This window comes from Protopterus annectens, chromosome 3.part1 (genome assembly GCF_019279795.1).
Source record: "Protopterus annectens isolate FY-2018-M chromosome 3.part1, PAN1.0, whole genome shotgun sequence".
In the NCBI taxonomy this organism is placed as follows: Eukaryota; Metazoa; Chordata; order Ceratodontiformes; family Protopteridae; genus Protopterus; species Protopterus annectens.
The window spans coordinates 19,697,363-19,723,768 of record NC_056732.1 but is presented as its reverse complement, the minus strand read 5'-3'; the positions used below and the strand labels follow the sequence as shown (position 1 = coordinate 19,723,768).

At 44.7% G+C, this 26,406-nt stretch overlaps 1 protein-coding gene across 3 annotated transcripts in view; it reads left to right on the top strand.

The window, feature by feature from the left end:
* The window catches only part of L3MBTL4 (L3MBTL histone methyl-lysine binding protein 4), a 2,903,854-nt gene that overhangs the window by 797,817 nt on the left and 2,079,631 nt on the right, over positions 1 to 26,406 (top strand). For all 3 annotated transcript variants that reach the window (XM_044066510.1, XM_044066511.1, XM_044066512.1), the window contains one exon: positions 16,284 to 16,338. In XM_044066510.1, coding sequence (XP_043922445.1) covers positions 16,284 to 16,338 — 55 coding nt within the window. The remainder of the gene's footprint in view (positions 1 to 16,283; positions 16,339 to 26,406) is intronic.

Sequence of the window (26,406 nt, the reverse complement as noted above, 5' to 3'; positions counted from 1 at the left end):
CCAAAAGGGTTCCCAGATCTACCACCAAATCAGTGGGCAGAGGCTCAAAACCAAATCCTTTCCCGGCTTTCTATGAGGGCAGTAGAGCACGTTCCTGCAGAACAGATAGGCCAAGGTTTCTACTCAAGACTATTTCTAGTACTCAGAAAATAGGGCACCTTGCTCCCCATCCTTGATTTATCCATTCTAATCACCTTCCTGGTGATCCCAAAATTCAAAATGCTCACCCTCCAGCAGCTGTTACCCATGCTCTCCAAGGATGCTTGGCTAGCCACCCTAGATCTAAAAGAGGCCTACCTCCAAATTCCTGTCGGGGAATCATGCAGGAAATATCTCCGCTTCAGGGCAGGATCTCAACACTTTCAGTTCTCTGCACTTCCTTTAGCTTATCTACTGTTCCAGAGTTTTCACAAAATGTCTGGCTCTGGCCATTGCCTTTTGCAGCCAAAGAAATATTTAGATTTACCCATACTTAGATGACTGCCTTATTCAGGCAGACAGCCAGGAAAAGCTGATCAAGCACCTGGCCTTTGCAAAGACCCTCCTAACCGCTCTAGGGTACACAGTCAATGAAAAGAAATCCAAGGAGGTGCCTACCCAAAGGATAATCTTCCTTGGAGCAAGTCTGGACACAACATCCCAGATGGCATACCTTACACCAGAGAAACACATTTTCCTGACAACCTACTTCTCTCAACTAGCCACTAGGCCCCAGCTAACTGCAAGGAAGATCCTGCAAGCTCTGAAGTTCATGGCATTTTGCATACTACTCATTCTATATGTCAGACTGCATATGAGGAAACTTCAGTGGTACCTAAATAGCCTTTGGTGTCAACACTCTCAAAACCTGGAAACTCTTCTACCTATAATTCTTTGCATCAGAAAAGATTTTCTTTGGTGGGCAACAGCATGCTCCCTCAACAAGGGACTGCCTTTCTCCCCACCCCTGCCACCCAGACCCTCACCACAGATGCATCAGACTATGCTTGGGGTGCACACCTGGATGGCAGGTGTATACAGGGCCAATGGAGCCCACAGAAAATCCCTCTGCACATCAATCAAAAAGAGATGATGGCTATGCAGCACGGCTTGATAGCTGTCAAGCCCCTCCTCTCTCCAGGGGCTCTCCTGATTAAAACAGACAACAACACTGTGATGTGGTACATCAACAAGCAGGGAGAGACTCACTCCTACCCTCTATGCAGGCTGGCCATGAACCTTTGACACGGTCTCTGCCATGCAGCTACACCTGTTAGCTCAATTCCTACCAGGTTCTCTCAACTCTCTGGCAGACCAATTAAGCAAAAATCTTCTGGACCCACACGAGTGGCAACTCAACAGAAGTACCTACACCCTAATAACTCAGAAATGGGGAACCCTGAAGGTCGACCTCTTTGTGTCCCACATCAACCATCAGCTCAGCAAATTCTGCACCAGGGAGCATCACTGCATGGCTTGGAAAGTGGATTCCCCGTCCTTCCCCTAGGTCAAACTATCGGTCTATGCCTTTGCTCCCCTATCCCCAGGGTACTGCTCAAAATAAGGGAGGAAAAACCAAGGATCATTCTTATAGCTCCAGACTGGCCTCTGCAACACTGGTACCCCTTTCTGCGCAGCCTGTCCCCTCTGCCTCTATGGCATCTTCCTCAGATTCCAAACCTCCTGACCCAGAGGGAAGGGAAATTCATGCATCCCCAATTGCAGACAATCAATTTGGCAGCTTGGCTTATTCCCTAACCCCCAACAATTTGCAAACCTCAGTAAACAGGTTCTGAATGTTATCCAGGAGGCCATACTCCCTAGCACCAGAAAGTATTACACTGATAAATGGAAAAGGTTCTGCACCTGGATCAAGGCTAAGGGAGCCAGTATGGCACAGCCCTCCCTCCCTCTCATCCTGGAATACTTAACTGACCTACTGCACAGTGGCCTGTCTTTCTCCTCCATAAAAATTCATGCCTCTGCTATTTCTGCTTATTTTCACACTGAGCAGCCCCTTTGATCTAACAGTTCCTAAGAGGGGCTAGCAACTTGAGGCCACCCAGAAGGGCACCAACACCAGCTTGGGACCTTAACTTTGTATTGGAAAAGCTCACCCTTCCCCCTTTCAAACCAGCTTCTTCTGCAGAGCTAAAATTTCTCTCCTGGACGACAGCATTCCTTCTGGCCATCACTTCAGCCAGAGGAGTCTCTGGGCTGCAAGCACTCATGGCTTTGGAACCCTTCATCATCTTCCATGCAGACAGGATATTCCTCAGAACTAACCCATCCTTGATGCCCAAGGTGGTGTCCAGTGTGGTTCTCAAACAATCCATTCATTTACACACCTTTTCCCTAATCCCCAGAACAAGGGGAAAGGATTCTTCACTCTCTAGATGTGCACAGAAATCTCTGATTCTATCTAGACAGTACTAAATCCTTTAGAAAGTCTGATCAATTGCTGGTTAGCTTTGCTACAGGGGCGGAAGGCAAAGCCATCTCCAAACAAACCATTTCCAAATGGATAGCACACTGCATCCATTTCTGCTACAAACAGCATGGATAGCCTCCCCCAAGGGGGTCAGGACACACTCCATCAGAGCAGCCTCCACCTCTGCAGCTTTCTTTAGAGGAGTCACACCCAGTGACGTCCTGGAGGGTGCCACCTGGACATCTGTTCACACTTTTACCATGCATTACCACCTGCCTCTCTTCTCCAAATCCAGGGCAGGGTTTGCCACTGCAGTCTTGCAGGGCATCCTAGCCAGCCCCTAGTTTCCTTGACTGCCTCCACCCATTTCCTCAGCTTTGGGAATCAACCCAAATGTGATGACTGCAACAGTGAAACACGAAGAACATAGTACAGTTGTATACACGTACCATAAATGTCGATGTTCGAGTGTATTCACTGTTGCAGTCCTGGTTACCCTCCCTCTGTATTCACTGTTGCAGTCCTGCTTACCCTCCCTCTGTATTCACTGTTGCAGTCCTGGTTACTCTCCCTCTGTATTCACTGTTGCAGTCCTGGTTACTCTCCCTCTGTATTCACTGTTGCAGTCCTGGTTACCCTCCCTCTGTATTCACTGTTGCAGTCCTGGTTACCCTCCCTCTGTATTCACTGTTGCAGTCCTGGTTACCCTCCCTCTGTATTCACTGTTGCAGTCCTGGTTACCCTCCCTCTGTATTCACTGTTGCAGTCCTGGTTACCCTCCCTCTGTATTCACTGTTGCAGTCCTGGTTACCCTCCCTCTGTATTCACTGTTGCAGTCCTGGTTACCCTCCCTCTGTATTCACTGTTGCAGTCCTGGTTACCCTCCCTCTGTATTCACTGTTGGTCCTGGTTTCCCCTCCCTCCATCCCCGTTTCTTCTCTTTCTCCTTTTATTACCATTCGTCCTTATTGTTCTCCTTTCTTACAAGGGACATATTGGTATTTATTTTCCACTGGTGGGGTTCTTCCACCAGAGCCTGGCCTCCTACTTGGGAGCTCCTGATAGGTTAGGGCAAGAAAAACTGATGTAATGGCGTCGACTGCCTTACTTTATACTACTGATGACCTGACGTCAGTCCTCAAGTGACAACTGACACACAAATAGTAAGTCTCTGGTATTCGGGCCTGCCGTTGGCTACCCTAGCAGGGATAACCCAAATGTGATGACTGCATACAGTGAATACATTCGAACATCTACATTTATGGTAAGTTGACACAACTGTACTTTGTACCATCCCCTTTGTGGTTCCTTCCATTTCCCCAAAACACCTCCCGGATGTACCACCCACGGAAAGGGAGGCGGCAGCGCTCGAAATAGAAAAACTGCTAAGGAAACGAGTCATCCAGCCCATCCTCCGAAATCAGTCCAGATCAGGCATCCATTCCAGGTTCTTTTTGGTGCCAAAAAAGATGGGGGACCTAAGGCCTCTTCTGGATCTTTCCACCCTAAACCTATCAGTTGCCAAAGAGAAGTTCGTGTTGGTCACTTTAAAATCCATCCTGCCTTACCTGCAGGAGAATGACTGGATGAGCTCAGTAGATCTCCAGGATGCATACTACCATATAAAGATGCACAGACGCTCCAGTAGATTCCTCTGCTTTCGGCTAGCAGCCAATCATTATCAGTTTTGAGCTTTACCCTCGATCTCACCACAGCCCCCAGGGTATTCACCAAGGTCATGGCAGTAGTAGCTGCTCACCTGAGGCTTCAGGGGATACAGGTCTAGCCGTACCTGGATGATTGGCTCCTTGCTGCTCCCACCAAGCCTCTACTTTGTCAGGCCAGAGACTATTTCCTGAAACTGTCAGATTTTCTGGGAATTACAGTCAACATATCCATGTCTTCTCTAAATCCAGTTCAGGTCTTAGACTACATTGGAGCAAGGATAGATACATTGCAAACCAAGGTTTTTCTAACTCTGGAGCGAGAGTTCGAAACTTACAACTCCATGTGTCAGTGATCTTTCAGTCTCAACCTCCTTCAGCCGAGGCGGTATTAAGAGCTCTAGGTTCCATGGCAGCCACCATTACTCTTCTTCCCTGTTCTCGCCCGCATATGCAGGTACTGCAGTGGACTCTAGCGGTCCAATGGCTATTATTAGGTCTGCCGTTGACACATCCTATTCATATAAGCAACGCTTGCAGGAAGTTCCTCTTCTGGTGGATACACTCCTCTGAACTAGTCGAGCGACGAACATTTATTGCAGCCCCTCCCCAAGCCACGGTGACCACAGATGTCTCCCAACTAGGATGGGGGGCATAACTTGGGCAGGACAGTCCAAGGCACGTGGTCCCTGAATGAGACCAAGTTGCATATTAATGTTCTAGAGATGAGGGTGGTCTTCTTAGCGTTGCAGGCCCTTCATGCCTTTCTTCCTCTGGGAACTATTGCAATTCAGACAGACAACATGTCAGTGGTCTGGTACATCAACAAGCAAGGAGGAACCAGATCTTACCCCCTTTGTCGTGAGGCCATTTAAGTATGGGAATGGGTGATCTCCACCAGCCATTTTTCTGGTAGCAATGCACATTCCGGGTCAATCCAGCATGTTGGCGGGCAAACTGAGCAGGACTATCCTGATGCCTTACGAGTGGTCACTGAATCCTTCTGTACCGGCGCAGATCTTCCTCGAGTGGGGTCAGCGTTGCTGCAATCTCTTCGCATCTCCTTCCAACGCGAAGTGCAGCGAGTTCTTCGCTCTGATTCCCCCACAGGGGGAATACCCCAGGGACACGCTGGTCCACGCTTGGCCTCCCGATCTTCCTTATGCTTACCCCCCCCCCACTACCTATCATAAAAAAGTTCCTCCAGAAGGCATGCAGGTTGGGGAGCAAAGTAATCCTCATTGCCCCATTCTGGCCTTGCCAAGTCCGTTTTCCCTTCCTTTGGTCTCATCTGATAGTTCCTCCATGGATCTTGGATCCGGTACTGGATCTCATCACTCACCCTTCAAGGGTACCTCATCCAGACCTGGTCAGTCTTAAGCTTACAGCTTGGCTGCTCCAGATGTTCTTTGTGTTTCACTGTTGCAGTCATCACATTTGGGTTATCCCTGTCAGGGTAGCCCTCTGCCGGCCCAAATACCAGAAGCATAGTATTTCTGCGTCAGTTCCTGTCACTTCAGGACTGGCATCAGGTCATCACTAGTATAAAGTAAGGCAGCCGACGCCATTACATCAGCCTTTCTTGCCGTGGAGCCTGAAGTAGAATCAGTTCGCAAAAGTGCCGGTCGGCCGCTACCTGAGTTTCGTCTTCCGAATTAAAGCTGAAGTCTTCTAAAACTAAGTACCCCTTTGGGGATCCTTTTTTGTTGCACTAACTGATGTCAGAAAAAGTTAACAGTTGTCTCACCTGTGGAAAGCAAATACCACACCAAGACTTTCATTCTTAATACGTCACTTGCTTAGGCCCAGACCACAACATCCCCCGCTGTCACTTCTGTGCTTTGTTCAATGCCAGCACTATACGTTGTCTGGCTCTTATTGTAGCTAGATATGTTTGCTTACAGTCCTCAAATTTCGATATGGCTTTGGTAAGCCATCAGACAGCAGATCTTCTGAAAAAAACGTAACGATAAAGACAGAGACAGACCACACAGGTCCAAACCTACCGACGATGCTCCCGTTAAGCTTGTTGTCAGTTCTCCAGTCCTCAGTGAGGCGCTTTCACAGCCCCTGATGCCCACTTTTGTGGATTCACAGGCCGCTACTGAGACCTTTTCAGAGTCCAGTAAGCCGCAAAACTCTTCTTCGACTAAGGATCCTGCGGTCGTCTCCACCTTGGATGGTTCCGGAGCCACCGAGCAGGCACCGGCTTCCGAGGAAGTCCTTCTCACTACCGGTTCTCGACACAAACTGATGACTTCTTTCACGACTACCGTTCTTTCAAAAACTACCGAGTTTCTTAGGCCCAGGTTACAAACCACACCCAAGAAACCTATGACCCAATCTCAGGCACCTGCTTCCTTGCCTCAGTCTCAAATGCTTAAAATGGTGGAAGACCTTATGCTGATCAGGGGAATCCAAGCGACCCCTTCCAAAAGAAAAAGAGATCTGTCCCCTGTAATTTTATCTGAACAGGAGTCCGATGGCTCTGATGCATCTGAGTATGAAGGCATGCAACCACTCTCTGCTTATGAGGATTCTGATGCAGAGGATTCCATTCCTTCAGCCTCTCCCCCAGATGATTTTTCTTTTGGGGATACCCTTCACACCTTAAGGGAGCATTTCCAGTGGGAAAGGCAGGACTACCCTCAGTCTAAAAAGAGACTCGGGGAATTCTTAGATCTTCCACAGCACAGACCCCTGTTCATCCCCCCAGTCCTGGATGTTGTGGAGGATGTTTTCCTGGAATCCAGCTTGACTTTTGACACCATCCCTCCTGCAGCCAGAAAACCAGACAGGTATTAGAGTCCCTGACTCACACAAATTTCTTTTTAAGAATCCTACTGCTGACCCTGAGTTAATTTCTCAAGGGCCTAAAGGAATTAAAGCAACCTCTGCTAAGAATCCCACCCCCTCAGATAGGGATTCCCGAGCACTAGACAGTGGGGTAAAAAAGTAAACACTTCAGCTACTCTTGCTATCATAGCACTAAATTGTCAGTTCCATATGCTAAAATTTCAGCAACATACCCTGGAACTCCTCAAACAAAAAATGTCTTCCTTTCCTGCTTGTGCAGAATCTAAAGAGTTACAAGAGTTAATACTTTCTGCTAGTCAAGTAACTAAACACACCTTGCATTGTGGTTTTGACACCCTAGAAGCTTCTTGCAGGGCAGCAGTCACTGGTTATGTCCTTAGAAGGCATGCATGGCTTAAGGAACAGCCATTGCCAGACCATGTTAAATCTAAATTATTGGCTGCCCCCTTGCACAAAGACAACATATTTGGAACTAAGGCAGAAGAGGTCTTAAAAAGGATGAAAGAAAAAGCAAAATCTATGCAGACAGTTAAGGATTTCTTACAGGTCCACCCACCCAGGTTCAGCAGGCAGTGTCCCTCCAAGCACTGGTCCTTTCCTGCTCCCACCAGGTCAGTTCAGCCCAGACCCTGGGGAACCAGACCCCACAGACAAGCAGCCACAGGGAATGCAGAGATCCAAGCAGTGGACTACCTCCACTTCAAAACCAGGGAGTTCTAAACCACCCCCTTATGATAAGAACTCACAATGACTCTCCTCACTCTCACCCCTCTCTGCCCACCTCCACTTACCCCTAGGAGGAAAATTCCCCTTTCATGCAAACACCTGGGCCACCATTACCAACAACCATTGGGTTCTCAACATAGTGTCCCAGGGATACAAAATTTATTTCCACACCCTTCCAACTTCCAAAAGGGTTCCCAGATCTACCTCAAAACCAGTGGGCAGAGGCACAAAAGCAAGTCCTTTCCCTGCTCTCCATGAGGGCAGTAGAGCACATTCCTGCAGAACCAAAAAGAGATGATAGCTGTCAGGCATGCCTTGATAGCTTTCAAGCTCCTTCTCCCCCCAGGGGCTCTCCTGATCAAAACAGACAACACAACTGTGATGTGGTATTTCAACAAGTAAGGAGGGACTCAGTCCTACCCTCTGTGCAGGCTGGCCATGACCCTTTGGCACACAGCCTCTGCCATGCTAATCCACCTGTTTTCACAATTCCTACCGGGTTCTCTCAACTCTCTGGGGGACCACTTATGCAAAAATCTTCTGGACCCACACGAGTGAGTTATAGAAGAACCTTCGCACTAATAACTCAGAAATGGGGCACCCCGAGGGTAGACCTCTTTGCCTCCCATGCCAACCACCAGCTCAGCAAGTTCTGCACCAGGGAGCATCACTGCATGGCTTGGAAAGTGGATGCCCTGTCCTTCCCCTTGGTCAATCTATCTGTCTATGCCTTTCCTCCATTACCTCTCATCCCCAGGGTACTGCTCAAAATAAAGGAGGAAAAACCAAGGACAATTATTATAGCTCCAGACTGGCCTTGCCAGCACTGGTAGCCCTTGCTGCGCAGCCTGTCCCCTCTGCCACCTTGGCATCTCCCTCAGGTACCAAACCTCCTGACCTGGAGAGAAGAGGAATTCATGCATCCCCAATCACAGACATTCAGTTTGGCAGCTTGGCTTATTCCCTAACCCCAGATCAATCTGCCAACCTCAGCAAACAGGTTCTAGATGTTATACGTGAGGTCAGACACCCTAGCACTAGGAAGTCTTATGCTGACAAATGGAAAAGGTTCTGCACCTGGATTCAGGCTAAGGGAGCCAATACGGCACAGCCCTCCATCCCTGTCATTCTGGATTACTTAGCTGACCTACTACACAGTGGTCTCTTTCTCCTCTATAAAAATTCATGCCTCTGCTATCTCTGCTCATTTTCCCACTGAGCAGCCCCTTTTCTCACACCCTCTGATCAAACGGTTCCTAAGAGGGGCTAGCAGCTTGAGGCCACCCAGAAGAGCACCAACCCCAGCTAGGGACCTTAACTTTGTGTTGGAAAAGCTCACACCCCCCCCCCCCTTCGAACCTGCCTGTTCAGCAGAGCTAAAATTTCTCTCCTGAAAAACAGCCTTCCTTCTGGCCATCACTTCAGCCAGAAGGGTCTCCGAGCTGCAAGCACTCATGGCTGTGGAACCCTTCATCATCTTCCATGCTGACAGGGTATCCCTCAGGACTAATCCATCCTTCATGCCCAAGGTGGTGTCCAGTGTGGCTCTCTACCAATCCATTCATTTGCTCACCTTTTTCCCTAACCCACAGAACAAGGGGGAAAGGATACTGTACTCTCTAGATGTGCACAGACAGCTCAGATTCTATATAGACAGGACTAAATCCTTCAGAAAGTCTGATCAATTGCTGGTTAGCTTTTCTGCAGGGGCAGAGGGCAAAGCCATATCCAAGCAAACCATCTCTAAATGGATAGCACACTGCAACCGTTTCTGCTACAAACAACACAAAAAGCCTCCCCTCAAGGGGGTCAGGACTCACTCCACCAGAGAAGCCTCCACCTCTGCAGCTTTCCTCAGAGGAGTCCCCACCAGGGACATCCTGGAGGCTGCCACCTTGGACATCTGTTCACACCTTCACCAAACATTACCACCTGCCGATCTTCTCTAAATCTAGGGCAAGATTTGCCTCTGCAGTCTTGCAGGGCATCCTAGCCAGCCCCTAGTTTCCTTGACTGCCTCCACCCTTTTTCCTCAGGTTTGGGAATCAACCCAAATGTGATGAATGCAACAGTGAAACACGAAGAACATAGTACAGTTGTGTACACTTATCATAAATGTAGATGTTCGAGTGTATTCACTGTTGCAGTGTTGGTTTCCCTCCCTCCATCCCCCTCTTCTTTCTTCTTTTTCCTTACAAGGGACATATTGGTATTTACTTTCTACTGATGGGATTCTTCCACCAGAACCTGGCTCCCACCTGGAGGCTCCTGACAGGTTAGGCCAAGAAAAACTGATGTAATGGTGTCAGCTGCCTTACTTTATACTACTGATGACCTGACGTCAGTCCTGAAGCGACAGCAACTTGCACAGAAATACTACGCCTCTGGTATTCTGGCCGGCCGATGGCTACCCTGGCAAGGATAACCCAAATGTGATGACTGCAGCAGTGAATACACTTGAACATCTACATTTATGGTAAGTGTACACAACTGTACTTTCCATTGATTGCTAGCACTCCCGGTCTGTCTTCTCCGGTCAAGACTATTCTGGTGGCAGCTCATAAATCGTCCACCAGAAAACTATACCGTAGCAAATGGAAGTGTTTTTCCATCTGGGCTTCTCAAAGGGATCTGGATCCTTTTACAGCTCCTGTTCCAGCAATCCTTAAGTTCTTGGCACACATTTTCCAGCAGGGTGCTATCTCATCTACAGTAAAAGTTCAATTGGCTGCCATTTGCAACTTCCATATAGGTGAGAACATGACTTTGCTAGCTTTCTCCGGACATTGTAAAACCTTTATTAAAGGTTCCTTTCTCTTAAGGCCCCTGATTTAAGATCCTTCTCCTCCTTGGGATCTTACCTTAGTTTTACAAGCTTTGGTTGCTCCACCTTTTGAACCAGCTGCTTCTGTAGATTTAAAATTTTTGTTGTGGAAGTCAGCCTTCCTAGTGGCCATCACCTCGGCTAGGAGAGTGTCAGAACTCCAAGCATTATCTGTCAAACCTCCATGTATGGTTTTCCATAAGGACAGGGTTTCACTTCATACCAATCCCTCTTTTCTTCCTAAAGTGGTCTCTGAAACAAATATCAATCAAATGATCAATTTACCTGATTCTTTCAAAATTTTCATAACAGGAGTGAATATAAATTGCATTTATTAGACGTACATAGACAACTGCATTACTGCTTATATAGGACTAAGGCCTTTCGCAGGTCTGATCAGTTGTTTGTGCCCTTTTCTACACCCTTTCTGGGCAAACCGATTCCAACGCGAAGTTGTTCTAAGGTAACCATTGCCAGATGGATTTCCCTTTACATCCTTCAGGTTTACAAAGACCGAGGCATGTCACTTCCATGTAGAGTAAATGCCCATTCTAACAGTATCTTACACCTTCATTTCTCGTTATAAATTGGACATGATATCTTGGCGGAGAGCATCCTTTGGCTCCGCAGTGCTCCAAAATATCCTTCCATGAGGGCCACCCAAGAGTTTGGTAGCTGGGGACTCTGTCCCACAAGTTGATGATCAGATGAAGTCAACTACTTTAGATGAAGTTATGTACTCACCATAACCTTCCATCTGAGTAGTTGGACTTCATTTGTCATCAGCCGTCCCAGCCTCCTTCCCCCTGACCTTCTCATAATGTTCTTACTTTGGTAGGCAGGAGAGAGCGCCTATGCAGCTCTCCTGTTCTTCATTGTTAGTAAGATATATTGGATCGGATTTATTTGTTTGGTGTGGCAAACTCGATCTGAGGAAAGGAAGGAGATGGAGGGGTATTATGGGTAAGGGGAAGAGCTTGGAGATCGGATCAGATGCTGGTGAAGCTGCCGTTTTGTATCTGATCTGGATCCGATTCCCACAGGTTGATGACAAATGAAGTCCAACCACTCAGATGGAATGTTATGGTGAATACTTAACTTTTTTTTTGAAGCTTCAGGTTGATCATTTAGTTGTCGCTGTTGCAGGCGTTTAACTTTATGAATGTATCCTGTTATATGGTGAGTAAGTTAAGAGACTGTTTGCATCTTTATGACTCATAATATACCTCCCACATCCAGGAGGGCCGAACAAGTCAGACCAGGGATGGATTTGTGGATGCCCATCCCCAATCATCCATGTTCTTCTTAAAATATGTGAGGGTGCCACTCTTAACATGTAAAGGCATCTTTTTCCACGGTTAGGGGTAGCCACTGTGTAATAACTCTGCCCCTTCACCATGTTTTATTTATGTACTGGTGGAGGTGTAGATCCTTAGTTTGAGTGTTTATGGAGGAACAAGAGGTCCAATAGGGTATGTTTCTGGATGGCACAGAATGCAAGACAAAGATCTACTTGTAGCGGTCCATAAGAGACAGAGTTTACAGAGTTTAGTGTTAGGGCTACGATCCTGTCTTGGTAAGTAAAGTTTTTAAACCAGTAATCATTTCCGTTAGGAACATTTGGATCTTTTCTAGCTAATGCATCTGTCTAGGTACATGCTGAAAGAGTAGTTGTATTGTAAAATTAGCTAATTAGGGCTGATTACAGATGGATGGTAACTTCTTCTGATTTGAATGAGATGCCTTTAGAAATAAGTTGGGCTAGATATAAGGATTTCCTGACTACTGTTATTCAAAGAGGAGGGAGTCCTCGGCCCAGGTGTCAAGGTCCCTGACTTCTGTGTTCATTTTGGTTGGTGTACTGCTGGACTGTAAATTGTGCATGAGAGGCATTTGCCAAAGGTGACAGTACTACAGTTTATTTTTTTTCTGTACACCATTAGTTGGTAAGGGTTAGTTCTAGTTGTTGTGGATTGAAGGATAACATCCATCTTAATCATTCGCAAAGTTGGTGAGCCTGGGTTTATGGTATGGAGGTCTAAGCCTGACTAGTACTTGCACTATTATTGTAAGGTAACATTTTCATGGCTACTGTACTGGATCGTAATTTCTAAGATTTTTACCTTATCTAACCTTTTTTTTAAATTGTACAACTTTCTTACTACTATAGACTGTTGACAGTTGCTAACATGTTTTAAGTTTTATGTAATGTCTTTAAGTTTTATGTAATGTCTTTCTGTTTGTACCTTGGAGCTTTTCTCCCAGGGCATCCGCTGAAAATGGATATGTAAACAGTTGGACTATCCTGGTCAACAAATGTAAACTAAAATAAATAAAAAATAAATATCCCAGCTCTCAGTTTTGGGGTCCACTGATAGTTGCTTTCTGAATTGTGCAAGTTCTGTCATTCAGTCATTTTGCAACTCCTCTAACCACTTAACCTAAAATGCCTCAGGATAGATCCTTATTTACATCCTCAGTATGGTATATAGTATCAAAGGCTTGTGTGCCCTATTGACTGCATCTGTGGCTTTAAAAAATCGAAATTAAGTAGACATGAGTTATCCTTGGCAAAACCAGACTGCTGTGGGTCCAGTTTTTAGTATGTGAAGTTATGGATAATGCGCTCCATGGCTTTGCAGATTAGGTTAGGTTGATGGGTCTGTGGCAGGGCCCCTTTTGTAAAGGGGAATTACAACAGCATTTTCCATACCTCAGGGACATACCCTGTGGCTAGATTAAGGTTAGACTAATGCAGGAAGAGTTCACCGAGGGCATGTTCGGTTCTTTTTATCAGGCGCCCAAGTAAATTGTCTAGGCCAGTGGAAGGCGTGTTTGCAGTTATTTAACCATGAAGACCATGGAGCATGTCCAGATGATGTTATCCCAGTAGTTGTTTGAGATTCAAGAATTTTCTGAGTTTTACTGACTGTTTCTGGGGTAAAGTCAGCAGTAAATCAGTCTGCAAGTAGGTGAACTATATCTTTTTTTTTTGTTTAATTTTTTTTGGCCAGCCCTCACTACTGAGCATGAGCTGCACCCAAGAGTCTCTCCTTGTTCACAGGGTTTATTGAACCAAACAAACCTTCCCAAGACTTCTCCAGCTCTTGTCTGAGGCCACTGAGGAAACTGAGTCACCATCTGAGAAGGATTTTCTGCTGTGCCCTATGTCAGTCCCCCCCCACAGACACACACACACACACACATATGTATTTTCCTGGGCGAAACATGCAGTGGGTGTGCTGGTATATCATCCCATCTTTAGACACTTCACCAAAGCCATGCATTCCTGAAGAGAACCCTCACATCCCTGACCTCCACCAAATATCATCCACAAGAGACAACTCCTGTACACACCCTTCCCTCCCCAAGATGAGTACACCCATCCTGAGACATACACGCTGATAATTAAACCGGTCACAGGGGTCATAATAGGGCGTTATTGCACTGCAGCCCAGTGCTGGTTAAGGTAGTTGTATTGTTATGGTCAGTGTGGGTAATGGCATATGTAATTAGTTCAGAACATTACTGGGAGTTAATTCCTCTGTCTTTTAAATTTAAGTAAAGAAGGATTTGCAGTTATCCTTGTGTGTTGGCACTAGTTTTATTCATGTTTACCTTTCATATTTCCTAATTGTTTTAGTTCTTTGCTGATCTTTTTGATAACGTTTTTAAAAGCTTTCAATTTCCTATAGGATATTCAGAAGTTTTTTTCTCTTTTTGTTGAAGAGCATATTTATACTGGTGGTCCACCAAGGTGGTTTATTTTTAAATGTGCCATTATATTTAGTTCTAGTGAGGACTACTAGATTTATATACTTACGTAGGTGGGAGTAGAGCTCAGATGCTTAAGCGTCAGCTGAAGCCACATGAGAGCTGGTGAAATTGTTGAACTTGGCTCATCATAGACTTTAAGTAGGTCTTTATTCTTCAAGTCCTTAAATTCACATCCGCATGGTCCACTGCTAGCTCATTTATATATTTGTCCAGGGTATGGTATTGCAGATCTCTTGTGTCATGACTGACACTGTGGTTAGACCTTCTTCCAGCCTTGTGAGCACAGAGTCTGTGTGTCTAACAGTGGAGTCCAGTATTAGTGGGACATGTCTGTTTCTGCTTTCTGACTTAGTGGCTTTGTAAGGTTTGCAGTCTACAGACTGGTGACTGATATGGGGCTGCTGCAATTGTGCCAGGACTTAGCTTATTATTTCTAGGAGGCTGAGGAAATGACTTTTATAGTCTGCAGCATATGTTGATTTGTCGAGTTTGTGAAAAAATATGGGAGGTGCAGAGGGCTCATACAGTGTTGATATGTATACTTTGAATTTTAGGAGTAGCACATAATTAGTTCTGTAGCTGTTTTATGTCGTTGTTCTTATAATGCAGCCTTCTTGTCGCTCTCTCTATCTTCATATCGCCTAGACAGTCTTCCCTCTCTGAATCTTCAGACCTCTGCTTTCTTGGTATTCCGCTAACTTGCCTGAGTTATTAATCAGCACAGCTTACACTAGCGGTAAAGCAGTGCAGGTACCTGTGCATCTGTAGGTGTTGCTGTTGTTAAAACTGCATATGCTCTACCTTGTCCTGTGAATTCCATTGTGTATCCCTTAACATGGACTGTTCTTTGCTCTTGGTTTTGTGTTGTAAGGGTTTTTATCCCTGGGCTTCCACTGAAAAGGGCAAGAGTTAGACAGACAAGAAGGTCATAAAAAATAAAATAAAAAGATTTTAAAAATTATCATGTTGTTAGAGTTGGTTTAGTTCGTAACCAGATGTGCATGTGTAGAACATGACAGTTGCACTATTTTCAAACTAAGGAAGCAAAGTCTCTGAGATTTGACAGTTTTGTAGCATTTTAATGTTTGTTGCAGGTATGTTTATTTAGTAAGTAATCACCTTTTAACTGTATTGAAGGGGTAATAGAAACATATACAGATAAACAGCAAAGAAGTGGCAATAATTCAGTAAACAGCAAAATGTTTTATTATAATATGCTCTGTCAGTCAAATTAATTCCATAACAATCTGTGCATTCCTCATGCATGGTGCATGTTTATCCCCTGGCATTTGCACCATTTATAATAAACTATACCTATAAAAGGACTCCCTAATTACGTATACCTTGGACTCAAGCCGATTGCCAGGAGTTACAGAGAGTTGAATCAAGAGTGAAAGAGAAAGAAGGGAGTAGGTCAGTTTAATCACTAAATCAGATGTACAATAGCCACACCTTCTTAAGACACTAGAATGGTCCTAGCAACCTCTTGACTTTATCTGACCTTATTAGTATACACTCTGGTATTGGCATTTTTTCAGACAGAATAGTCTTTATCTAACTTTATGATGTTTGTGTACCCTGGTATTTGGAAAGTAAATTGTATGCAGTCTTCCACCCCCCCCATGAGAAATAAAATTAAATTCTCAGAATTGGTTTAATGTGCAATATCAGTAGATGCTTTCTTTTGTGACGATAGCTTCACTTTGTACAGAAATTGCAAAACAATTTTATACACTTTGACTACAAGCAGAACATTTAATTTCTGCTGCCATCACTGGTGGATTGGTTTGTTCAGGTTTTTTTTAAATGAAATTTTGCATGAAGCAGGTATGATTTTATAGTAACTGCACAAATTGCACGATTTGCAAAGCATCTGGAAAGCCAAGTTCCCATTTAACAGCCTTTTCCAGTTTCATGTATTGATTTAAACCCGAGTAATATGTGTTATATGGTGAGGTTTAATTGCTTGCTTGCAGGATATCTTTTTTAAAAGTACTTGACAGTTACTTCCACACGGCTATCAGGAAATGTAAAACTCACAAACTGAAACTGCATTGTGTTGCAGGAGCAGACTCCAGAGAATATGAAGATCGAGAATGCAGTACATTTTAGTCACCTTGGTAAGTACGTTGTCTTTTGATAAAAAGTTAAAATAATAAGTAAGAGTTTTGGGAAGATAGAATAAAAAGCAATTTCATATTAGTCTGAAAATTGTCTATTGATTTTGCTGGATTGTTATTGAACACACAAGTGTATGAGTCAGCCTTGGTCTGCAAGTGTTATATTCAGATGATGCTGATTTTAGCAGGTGGTTTATGTTGCTGCTTGTTAGAAACTTGTATTATATTCAAGAAAAGTGTTGCAGGGCTTCCTTAAATTGCAATAAAAGATGAATCATTATATTATCAGAAGGGATGAAGAGTCCATTCAGAGGGCAAATCGACCTTGAAGTTTACTTGCTGTATTGAAGAAGGGCCTGTGGTGTCCAAATGTTCTAATGTTAGAGATTGTACTGCGATTAGGAATGCAGAAACCGATTAAAGATGTGTTGCGATTAGAGATGGTTTGCCATCGAATGCTAGCAAGGAATTACCATTCCTCAAGACATTCTTTAACGTAGTTAAGTACATGGAACTGTATTACTGTATGAAAGTTGTTTGCGCTAGCCCTGTGCTGTCACAGGGTTCACTGTTTGGCACCAGGAACAACTGTCCCAGTTATAGTTATCATAACAGAGAGTTTACAATTTAAAACATCAGTTATTATAACTGTGTACAGTTTAAAACATCCCAGTTATTATAACTGAGAGTATAAAATTTAAAATATCCCACAGTTGTTTTACAGGAAAAAGTGTGAGCTCCCTACCCCAGTATATGGAAATGTTTACTTTTCCCAGTCCCCAGACCCCTAGTTGGCATTATTAAAATGAGATGGTCATACTTAACTATGTGAAAGCACCTGCAAAGTTGGAGGCATTTTCTGAAAATCCATGCATACTGTTGTGTTGCACATCTGATGTTTAATTTCCCAGAAGCTGCTTGCAAAAATCTTCGATTTTTAACAGTTTATCAATAATCCAGTTCATTGAAGAAAGTATCAGCAAAGGGGAGATTCTTCTTATCGTCAAGGTACAGTGACTTTGAGGGGGGCAGGAGGCTTTGCCTGCTCCTTGAGAAAAAAATATATTTGTATTCAGATGCATTCAGGAATTCATGATGACTGTAGATGTGTCTTTGAGGAAAGTGGTTGAGTCCATTTAATGACAAAGAAAGTTGTATGGTCCATAGTCTTAACTTATATTTTCATACTGAAGTTTATAATAGTTTCTTGGTCCAAGAAAAATAAATTGGAGACAATACATATCCAGCAGTAATATCTCTCTAATGCTGCTCGCTGACAGATATTTAGTTATCTGACTCTTGCATTCAGGCAGTTCTATATGTTGCAGTTTCTCTATAAGAAATGGATTGTTTGTAGCTCTTTGTTTTATTTAATTTTATATTACATGGGCTTGCAGGTGAAATTTTGGTCCTATTTGGCTAAATGTCATACCTGTTAAATTTGTTTAACTTCCACCTTGATGAAGACCTGTAAGAATGTCAGTTTCATACACTTGATTTAAATCCCTGTAATATATACTTCAAGCCTGTATTTGCATTGAGAAGCACTAGAATTTTGTCATACTTTACGAAGGAGTTTGGCAGTGTAGCTTAATCGAATTATGAGCACTTTCCTTATAGTCCAGAAATCTTTGGGTATTCATGTTAGAAGTGTACATCTCCTAGTTAATGGAGGGATAGATGAAATCCCCTAGGAGAAATGGTGTTTGGCTTAATGTGTATGGACTCCATACTGGTTAGGTAGGAATTATAGGCTGAGGGAGACAGAAGGGTCCTGTAGTTAGCTATGATGTGATAAAGGATCTTGTTAATGGCTAAGTTGAATGTGGAGGAGTGACTGTGTGCTCCGTATTGAAATGTCAGCACTCGAAATGCTGAGAAAGACCCCCCCCTCAAAAACACAGTAAATCCGGACCATAATGAATCTCAAAAATTGCTCTTTTCCTTAAAACTGGGGGCAGCCCTCCTGCACTCTCCAGCTTGTATATATACCAACTCAGCTTGCCATGCCTCAGACAAAAGGGAATTATATGACAAATGGCATCTCGGACTTGGTATATGTAAGTCCATTCTTTCGGCTATTCAGTCTGTGTGTTTTGAGTTTGCTGTTGTAGGTCATGACATTTCAAATGGTTACTGTTCAATTTATTTATTTATTTATTTCAGTTTGATTACCGGGGAAGTCCACTGGGCCCAAGAAGTGCCCATTTTCAGTGGAGGCCCGGGGAGAAAAGCTCCACAAGCAATACAATGAAACAATGTTACATAAAGTTAATGGTAAAATACAAGAGTAAGATTCATACAGTCAGGAAATACAATTACATAAAATGTGCATAAAGAGCAAGCATAATAAACAAGCAATACAATGAAACAAAATTCATACAGTCAGGAGAAAAATAAAACAGACTGAACAAACTTGGAGTCAAGAGAAAGTCAGATGAGCCAGGTTAAGCTAGGGGGTAGAGAGGAGCAGGAATATGGAGAGCTCAGGGAAAGAGATCCCTGGAATTTATATCTGGTGAGAGCAGGAACATTTCCATTTGGATGACAGGTGTACAAAAAGTTGGGTCTTGAAGGATTTGGAGTATAGTCCTCAGAGAAAGAGGGAGGGAGTTCCATTTTTTACCTAGAGAGGAGGAGAGGAGAAGTTGGCCAGCTGGACGTTTGGGTTTGTGGATGGAGATAAGGATTTGGTGTTCAGATCTCAGAGATCTGTTTGGGGTGTATGGTGGAAGGATGTTTATTAAGGCAGGGCATGAGTCTGGGTAGAATATTAGTTTGTGAGTGGTGGTTAGTTGGAGATAGTCTAAGTGGTTAGGAAGTTCAAGCCAATTTAGAGATTGTAGGGTAAGGCAGTGGTGAGTTGAGGTTTTAGATTTAGTTGCGAATTTAGAGATCTTATTATAGCAAGTTTCAAGTTTTGAGGTATTGGAAGTAGACAGATTGGTTAGAAGAGGGGCTCCATAAAGAAGAGAGGGTAGAAGGTATGTAATTGCAGGGTGTGCCTGGAGGAGTTGGAAAGAAATTGGTTATTTCTGTAGAGCATACCTAACTTTTGATGGGTTTTCTTTATGTTTTGTTGTATGTGGAGGTCGAATTTTAGGTGTTCGTCTATGGTAATGCCGAGTAGTTTTGCGGAAGGCACCACTTCTTTAGCAGTGTTGGTTTGGCTTAGGACTTTGAAAGCATTTTTGTCAAAGGAGGAGACTCTGGTAGGGGTGAAAATTAGAATTTTGGATTTATTAGAGTTGAGGGAGAGATGGTTTTGGTGCATCCAGTTCTCTGTAGTGGAAAAGGCTATTTGTGTTTTAGTCTGGTGTTCAGTAATGTTAGAGGCAGCACAAACTAAGGTAGAGTCATCAGCGTATTGGATGACTGTGGTGTCAGGGATGACAGAGTGAAGATTATTTATAAAGATGTTGAAGAGCATGGGTCCGAGGATGGACCCCTGGGGAACACCGGTAAGTGTGGGCAAGAAGGAAGAGGTAGAGTTCATCCATCTGACAGCTTGAGATCTTTCAGATAGGTAACTGGAGAACCAGGAAAGAGTATTTGGGGAGAGATTAAGGTTGGCGAGATGAAAGAGAAGGTGTGTATGGGAGATGGTGTCAAAGGCTTTGGATAGATCTAGTAGTACTGTGGATACAAGGAGTCCAGAGTCTCGGGCTCGATTGACTGTTTCAGGGAAGGATACTAAGGCAGTAATGGTGCTGTGGCCGGGGCGGAAGCCGTGTTGGATGGATGTAAGTAGGTGATTCTGAGTTAGGAAAGGCAAAAGTTGGTGGTGGACACATTTTTCTAGGACTTTAGATATTGGAGAGAGTAGGGCGATGGGGCTGAAATTAGAAATAGTGGTGTTTTTACCTCCTTTATGGAGAGGTAGGATGTAGGCTGAACGCCAAAGTTTGGGAACATATGATTCATTTAAGGATCTGTTTATCAAGATGCTAATAGGGAGAGCAATACCTTCAGCTGCGCATTTGAGGAAGGAGGGAGGGTATGTTGTCAGGGGCATTGGAGCATGGTTTGAGATTAGATAAGAGTCTTTTTATGAAGCTGGTTGAAACTGGTTTGAACTGGAAATTAAAGTGATATTTATTAAGGTTGTTGGGTGTTGAGGAGAGGGAGTTAGGTGGATTATTGTTTGGGAATGTTTTGGTTAGATTAGCTATGGATTCTGTGAAGAAAGTGTTGAAGTGAGAGCTCAATTCCTTGTCAGTTAAACTAGGGTTGGGGCAGGGATTATTCTTGGACCTTGGGTGGAGAAGGGAGTTAACTGATTTCCAAAATTGTTTTGGGTTCTTATTATTATTGGACTGAAGTTTATTATAGTAGTTTTTAAGTGATTAGTTTTTTTACTTGGTTGCGAAGTTGGGTGTATTGGAGCAAGGCAGAAGGCAGTTTATTTTTCTGATAAAAAATGGGTTGGGAGGGTGGCTTAATGGTTAGGGTGTTTGCCTTACAAACCCAAGGTGCAAGGTTTGAGTCTCACAAGGGATAATTGGCTAGGCTTAAAATGGCTCGCAAGGGCAGTTAGCTTAGTACTAATCTATGAACTATGAACTATAAAGCTTCCAGGCTTTGTCTCTGTGATGCATGATTTGTTTAGTTTCTTTTGTCAGCCAAGGAGCAGAGTTAGTTTTGATTCGTGTTTCTTAGAGGGGCTAGGGAATTTAGAGTGTCTAGGAAAATAGAGTTAAAATGTTCTACAGCATTGTCTAGGGGGAGAGTGTTTAGGACTTGCCAGTTAATTAGTTTGAAGGTGTTTGTGAAAATTGTAGGGTAAAGTTGCTAAGATTTCGAGTTTGAATGTACTGGTGATGAAATTGGGTGGAATTAGCTGACCGATGAGTGAAGGCAGGGAGATGGTCACTGAAAGTATCGGGGATGGTGCCTGAGAGAATTATTTTGTTAGGATGAAAAACTAAAATCCAGTCTAAGATGGATCCTAGAGGGTGGATTTTGTTAGGACGAGTTGTTGAATGGATTACTTGGGTGAAATTGTATAGGTTAATGGATAGGGAAGGGGAAGGTGAGTTGATTTTATTCCAGTCAATATTAACGTCGCCAAGAATGTAAGTTTCATATTTTATTTCAGTCGAGGCCCAGTGAAGAATATTTTCAAGGGTAGAGATGTTGTTGCCTGGGGCGATATATAAGGAGATAAAGCAGATATTCTTACGTTTATTTAATCTGAGGAGACCTGCAGTTAGTTCAGAATTTTTGAATTGTGGGGTTGGGATTTGCAGAGGGATTAAAGAGAGATGGTTAGAGTAGATTAGAGCAGAGCCTCCACCTTCTTTATTTAATCGATCATTTCTGAGGATGTGGAAACCTGGAGGTAAGATTTCAGAGTCAGTAATATGAGGTTTTAGCCAGGTTTCAGAGATGGCTAGGATGTCTGGTTGGTTGTGGTTAATCCAAGCTTGTAATTGGTGGATTTTGTTGTTGAGGCTCTGAGCATTGATAGTGAAGAACTTAAGTGTATTAAGAGAGAAAGTAGAGGAGGTATAGGGAGGGGGGAAAGGGATGTTTGTAGTTGGGGTGGAAGGGGGTGGAGGGAAGGGGTTGTTTGTATAGAAGCTGGGGCCTGGGTTAGGGTGGATATCTCCAGATAAGGCTATGGCATTATTGGCAGTAGCTTTTGGCCTTTTGGGTTGGTAAGATAGGAAGTTGTTTGGGGTTGGCTGTAGTTTAAGTTCAAAAATTTCTGTGGAGGTGGAATAGAATTTGGGCTGGAAAAGGTGCAATAGTTTAGGTGGAATTAGGTGGAATTGTTATCTTCTCCAACTAGTCTGGAGATGATTTCCTTTTTGTTATATATGTGTATGGAGAGACCACTGCCTTTAGTGCCTTCATCTAGTGCGGTGGGCCTTGAACGTGTGGTAGGCTTTGAAACCCTGCACCGATGGGGTACTCTCAATGGCCTTGAACCAGATCTCCATAACAATGCATATATATCGATGTTCTCCAGTGTAAGGAGTGCTTGTAGGGAGTGGAGTTGTTTAAGAATCCTAGCATTGAGCAGTAACACCTTTATCTTACCTGAATTGAGTGTTATTTTGGAAGCACTGTAGGGGTAAACAAAGTTTTAGCCAGTATATGAAAGCTGTGAGTGGTAGGTGCAAGCCATCCCTAAAAAAGCAGTTAGGACTGCCTGCCATCTCCTCCTAGGCTGATGTATACTGAATCCCCTTTGAATGGCACTGTAAGTTAAACAAATTATTGAAGTCCATCTTTTTTGTATTGCAGCATCATTCTTGGTGATGGCAGAATTCTGCTTAAGGCTAGGTTCGTACCTGCTTCAGATGCATATGCAGATAGTTCCATTATGTCTCTCTTCATATAGTCCAGGTAGGTATGTCTCACATTATTTACACCCACGTGTACTGTGACTGTGTCATGTGTGTACTTTTGGTGTAAGGACTTGAGTGCCTGCTTGATTTGGTGAAGCCTAGCATCCGATAAGCAGCTGACCATGACCCTGCCCTTGCACATCCTGGTGAGTGGTGCAGCACTAGCTGACCATGACCCTGTCCTTGCATAGCCTGGTGAGCGGTGCAGCACCAGCTGACCATGACTCTGCCTTGCACAGCCTGGTGAATGGTGCAGCACCAGCTGGCTATGACCCTGTCCCTGCACATCCTCGTAAGTGGTGCAGCATCAGCTGAACATGACCCTGTCCGTGCACATCCTGGTGAGTGGTGCAGCACTAGCTGACCAGGATCCTGTCCTTGCACAGCCTGGTGAGTGGTGTAGCACCAGCTGACCAGGATCCTGTCCTTGCACAGCCTGGTGAGTGGTGCAGCACCAGCTGACCCTGACCCTCTCCTGCTTAGCCTGGTGAGTGGTGCACCAGCTGACCATGACCATGTCTTTGCACAGCCTGGTGAGCGGTGCAGCACCAGCTGACCATGACCCTGTCCTTGCACAGCCTAGTGAGCGGTACAGCACCAGCTGACCATGACCCTGTCCTTGCACAGCCTGGTGAGCAGTGCAGCACCAGCTGACCATGACCCTGTCCTTGCACAGCCTGGTGAGCAGTGCAGCACCAGCTGACCATACCCCTGTCCTTGCACAGCCTGGTGAGCGGCGCAGCACCAGCTGAACATGACCCTGTCCTTGCACAGCCTGTTGAGTCGTGCAGCACCAGCTGACCATGACCCTGTCTTTGCACAGCCTGGTGAGCGGTGCAGCACCAGCTGACCATGACCCTGTCCTTGCACAGCCTAGTGAGCGGTACAGCACCAGCTGACCATGACCCTGTCCTTGCACAGCCTGGTGAGCAGTGCAGCACCAGCTAACCATGACCCTGTCCTTGCACAGCCTGGTGAGCAGTGCAGCACCAGCTGACCATGACCCTGTTCTTGCACAGCCTGGTGAGCAGTGCAGCACCAGCTGACCATACCCCTGTCCTTGCACAGCCTGGTGAGCGGCGCAGCACCAGCTGAACATGACCCTGTCCTTGCACAGCCTGTTGAGTCGTGCAGCACCAGCTGAACATGACCCTGTCCTTGCACAGCCTGGTGAGTGGCGCAGAACCAGCTGACCATGACCCTGTGTCCTTGCACAGCCTGGTGACAGCCTGGTAAGCAGTGCTGCACCAGCTAACCATGACCCTGTCATTGCACATCCTAGTGAGCGGTGCAGCACCAGCTGACCATGACCCTGTCCTGCAGAGCCTGGTGAGTGGTGCAGCACCAGCTGACCATGACCCTGTCCTTGCACAGCCTGGTGAGTGGTGTAGCTCCAGCTGATCATGACCCTGTCCTTGCACAGCCTGGTGAGCGGTGCAGCACCAGCTGATCATGACCCTGTCCTTGCATAACCTGGTGAGCGGTGCAGCACCAACTTACCATGACCCTGTCCTTGCACAGCCTGGTGAGCGGTGCAGCACCAACTTACCATGACCCTGCCCTTGCACAGCCTGGTGCGCAATGCAGCACTATTTCTCACAGTGGAGTCCTCTCTGACTAGGATATTGGATTGTGTTGAAATTTGTCTAACAGTCATTTGAAGTGAAACACCGTGACTCTGATGTATGTTTCAAGGAGGGTGCTGCCTGTATTGTATATGAGGATGCTGAGGGTACTTGTTTCTTGGTTACATTTAGGAGGCCTTTGTGATTTTGGTAGGTTACTTTTAAGAGCCTCAGGTCTCTGTGTTTGGTCTGATCTGTATGTGATAGGCTTAATGTGGTGTTGTGTGGTACCTCACTGGAAGGTGCCCCAGCCCCACTGGCATGTCACTCTTTTTCAGAAGAACTTAGAGGTTGTGCAGCTGTAGGACAATAGTCATGGGTTTCACTTCCAGCTCTTATTGTTCCTGTCGCTTGTGGACCTCAAAGAATTGAAATACCTTGTGCATCTACCATAGTTGTTTTCATGTGGTCACCCTGCAAGGGATCATGTCCTTGCTGCTGTAGGGGACAAAGATGGGTTTCTTGATGGATGCCTTTTTATCCCCATGTCATTTGGAGTCCACATAGGAGATGACTGCAGTTTGGTCCGTAACAGCATCTCTGTCAGTACATCCTTGTACCTAAAGTGTCTGTAGTGGCCAAAGTTATGCAGGCAAAGGGTCTGTGTTGTTGTACCTTGATAGCGTGCTTTAGTGACCTTCTCCAGGGGCTCCTGGAGGCAACCATACTGTGATCACTTCCATGCATGCAGCCCATAGATTATTGTAAACTGAAATGTGTTCCTTTAGCTGTCTCAGAAGATGTTCGTTTTGGCAGAGTTGAACAGTTTTCAGATGCCACTTGTTCCTCCCATTGGAGAGGGCCCAAAAGGTCATTGCCTTGACCTCTTTAGTAAAGATTAAGAGCAAGGTTCAAGTGTGGACCCTTCTGAGCATGGTGGTGACTGTGATCTTCATTGTGGAAGCTGATGAATCTAAGCTCTTGTCTTGAAAAAATATAAAAAGCTGTTAAGACTTCCTGATACTTTTGGTTTTGTCTAAATATGAGCTGCCTGTGTACATCCAAAGAATGCAATATTCTCTGTCTGTTGCTCTGAGGAGAGAGGAGTCGAAATAAGGAGATCTCGTTGACCACCTTAGACATGAAGGTAGAATTAGTTCTAAGTTACCTTATCCTTATAGAAAAGAAGTGGAATGTTACAGTTACCTGTAATGTGTTGGTACCTTTGGAACCATCACTCACACACAGACTTGCTCTTTGATTCCTGAATCCTGTAGTTAGGCTGTGGAGTGGTGGGCAGTTTTTGCCAGGCTTACAATGTGCCTTCCCTTTCTGCAGTTGAAGCCTTTACATTTCGTGATGGCATACACTTCACTTGTGGACCAAGGACCGCACATTGGATCCTACACTGTACAGCACTGTGGTCTGCCCTAGTTTGGGGGGTTTAATATCAGCCACTTGAAGATCAGAACAGTGTGCTTGGACCTGAAGGCCTTAGGGAAATATTTGCTTCTTGAATCTTCACTCATGCAGTTAGACAACAGTCCATTGCATGGTATTTTAAACAAGATGAAACATGTGGATATCAGTACTTCTGCAGGAGAAGCAGTGCTTAGCTGGCAGTGGGCCATTAACAGTCATCTCTTCTCTGGTTTTCATCACTGGGGAAGTGAAGTAGCAGACAGACTCTCAGACTCTCTGAGCCCATGCCCTGGTTCTCACTGGAACTGCAGATTCAGAAGCAGTACCTGGGCAGAGTCTTCTGGAAGCAAGACACTCCAGAGATCAACCTACTTACCACTGAGGAAAATGTTGTCCTTCCTCCCTTCTTTTGAACGCAGCAGGGTAAAAGGGTGGTAGCCATAGATGTATTTTCTCTTGGTGATACTGGAGTTTCCTGTATGCCTTCTCTCCATTCCCGTTGGATCATTGCCAGAGTTATTCTGTAGCACTTATACCATTTGGGTTTATCCACCTTATGTATCATGTTCTAGCTGTGTTTACTCACATAGTGGCCATCTTCTATGTGTGGAACCAGTTTAGTTCTAATTTATGCTAAGCAGGCCGCAGGTGCATCAGGTAGTATGAGGTTGCATCAGGTATCCTGTGTTTACTTTCTAATTGTAGTAATTTCCTTCTGACTGCTG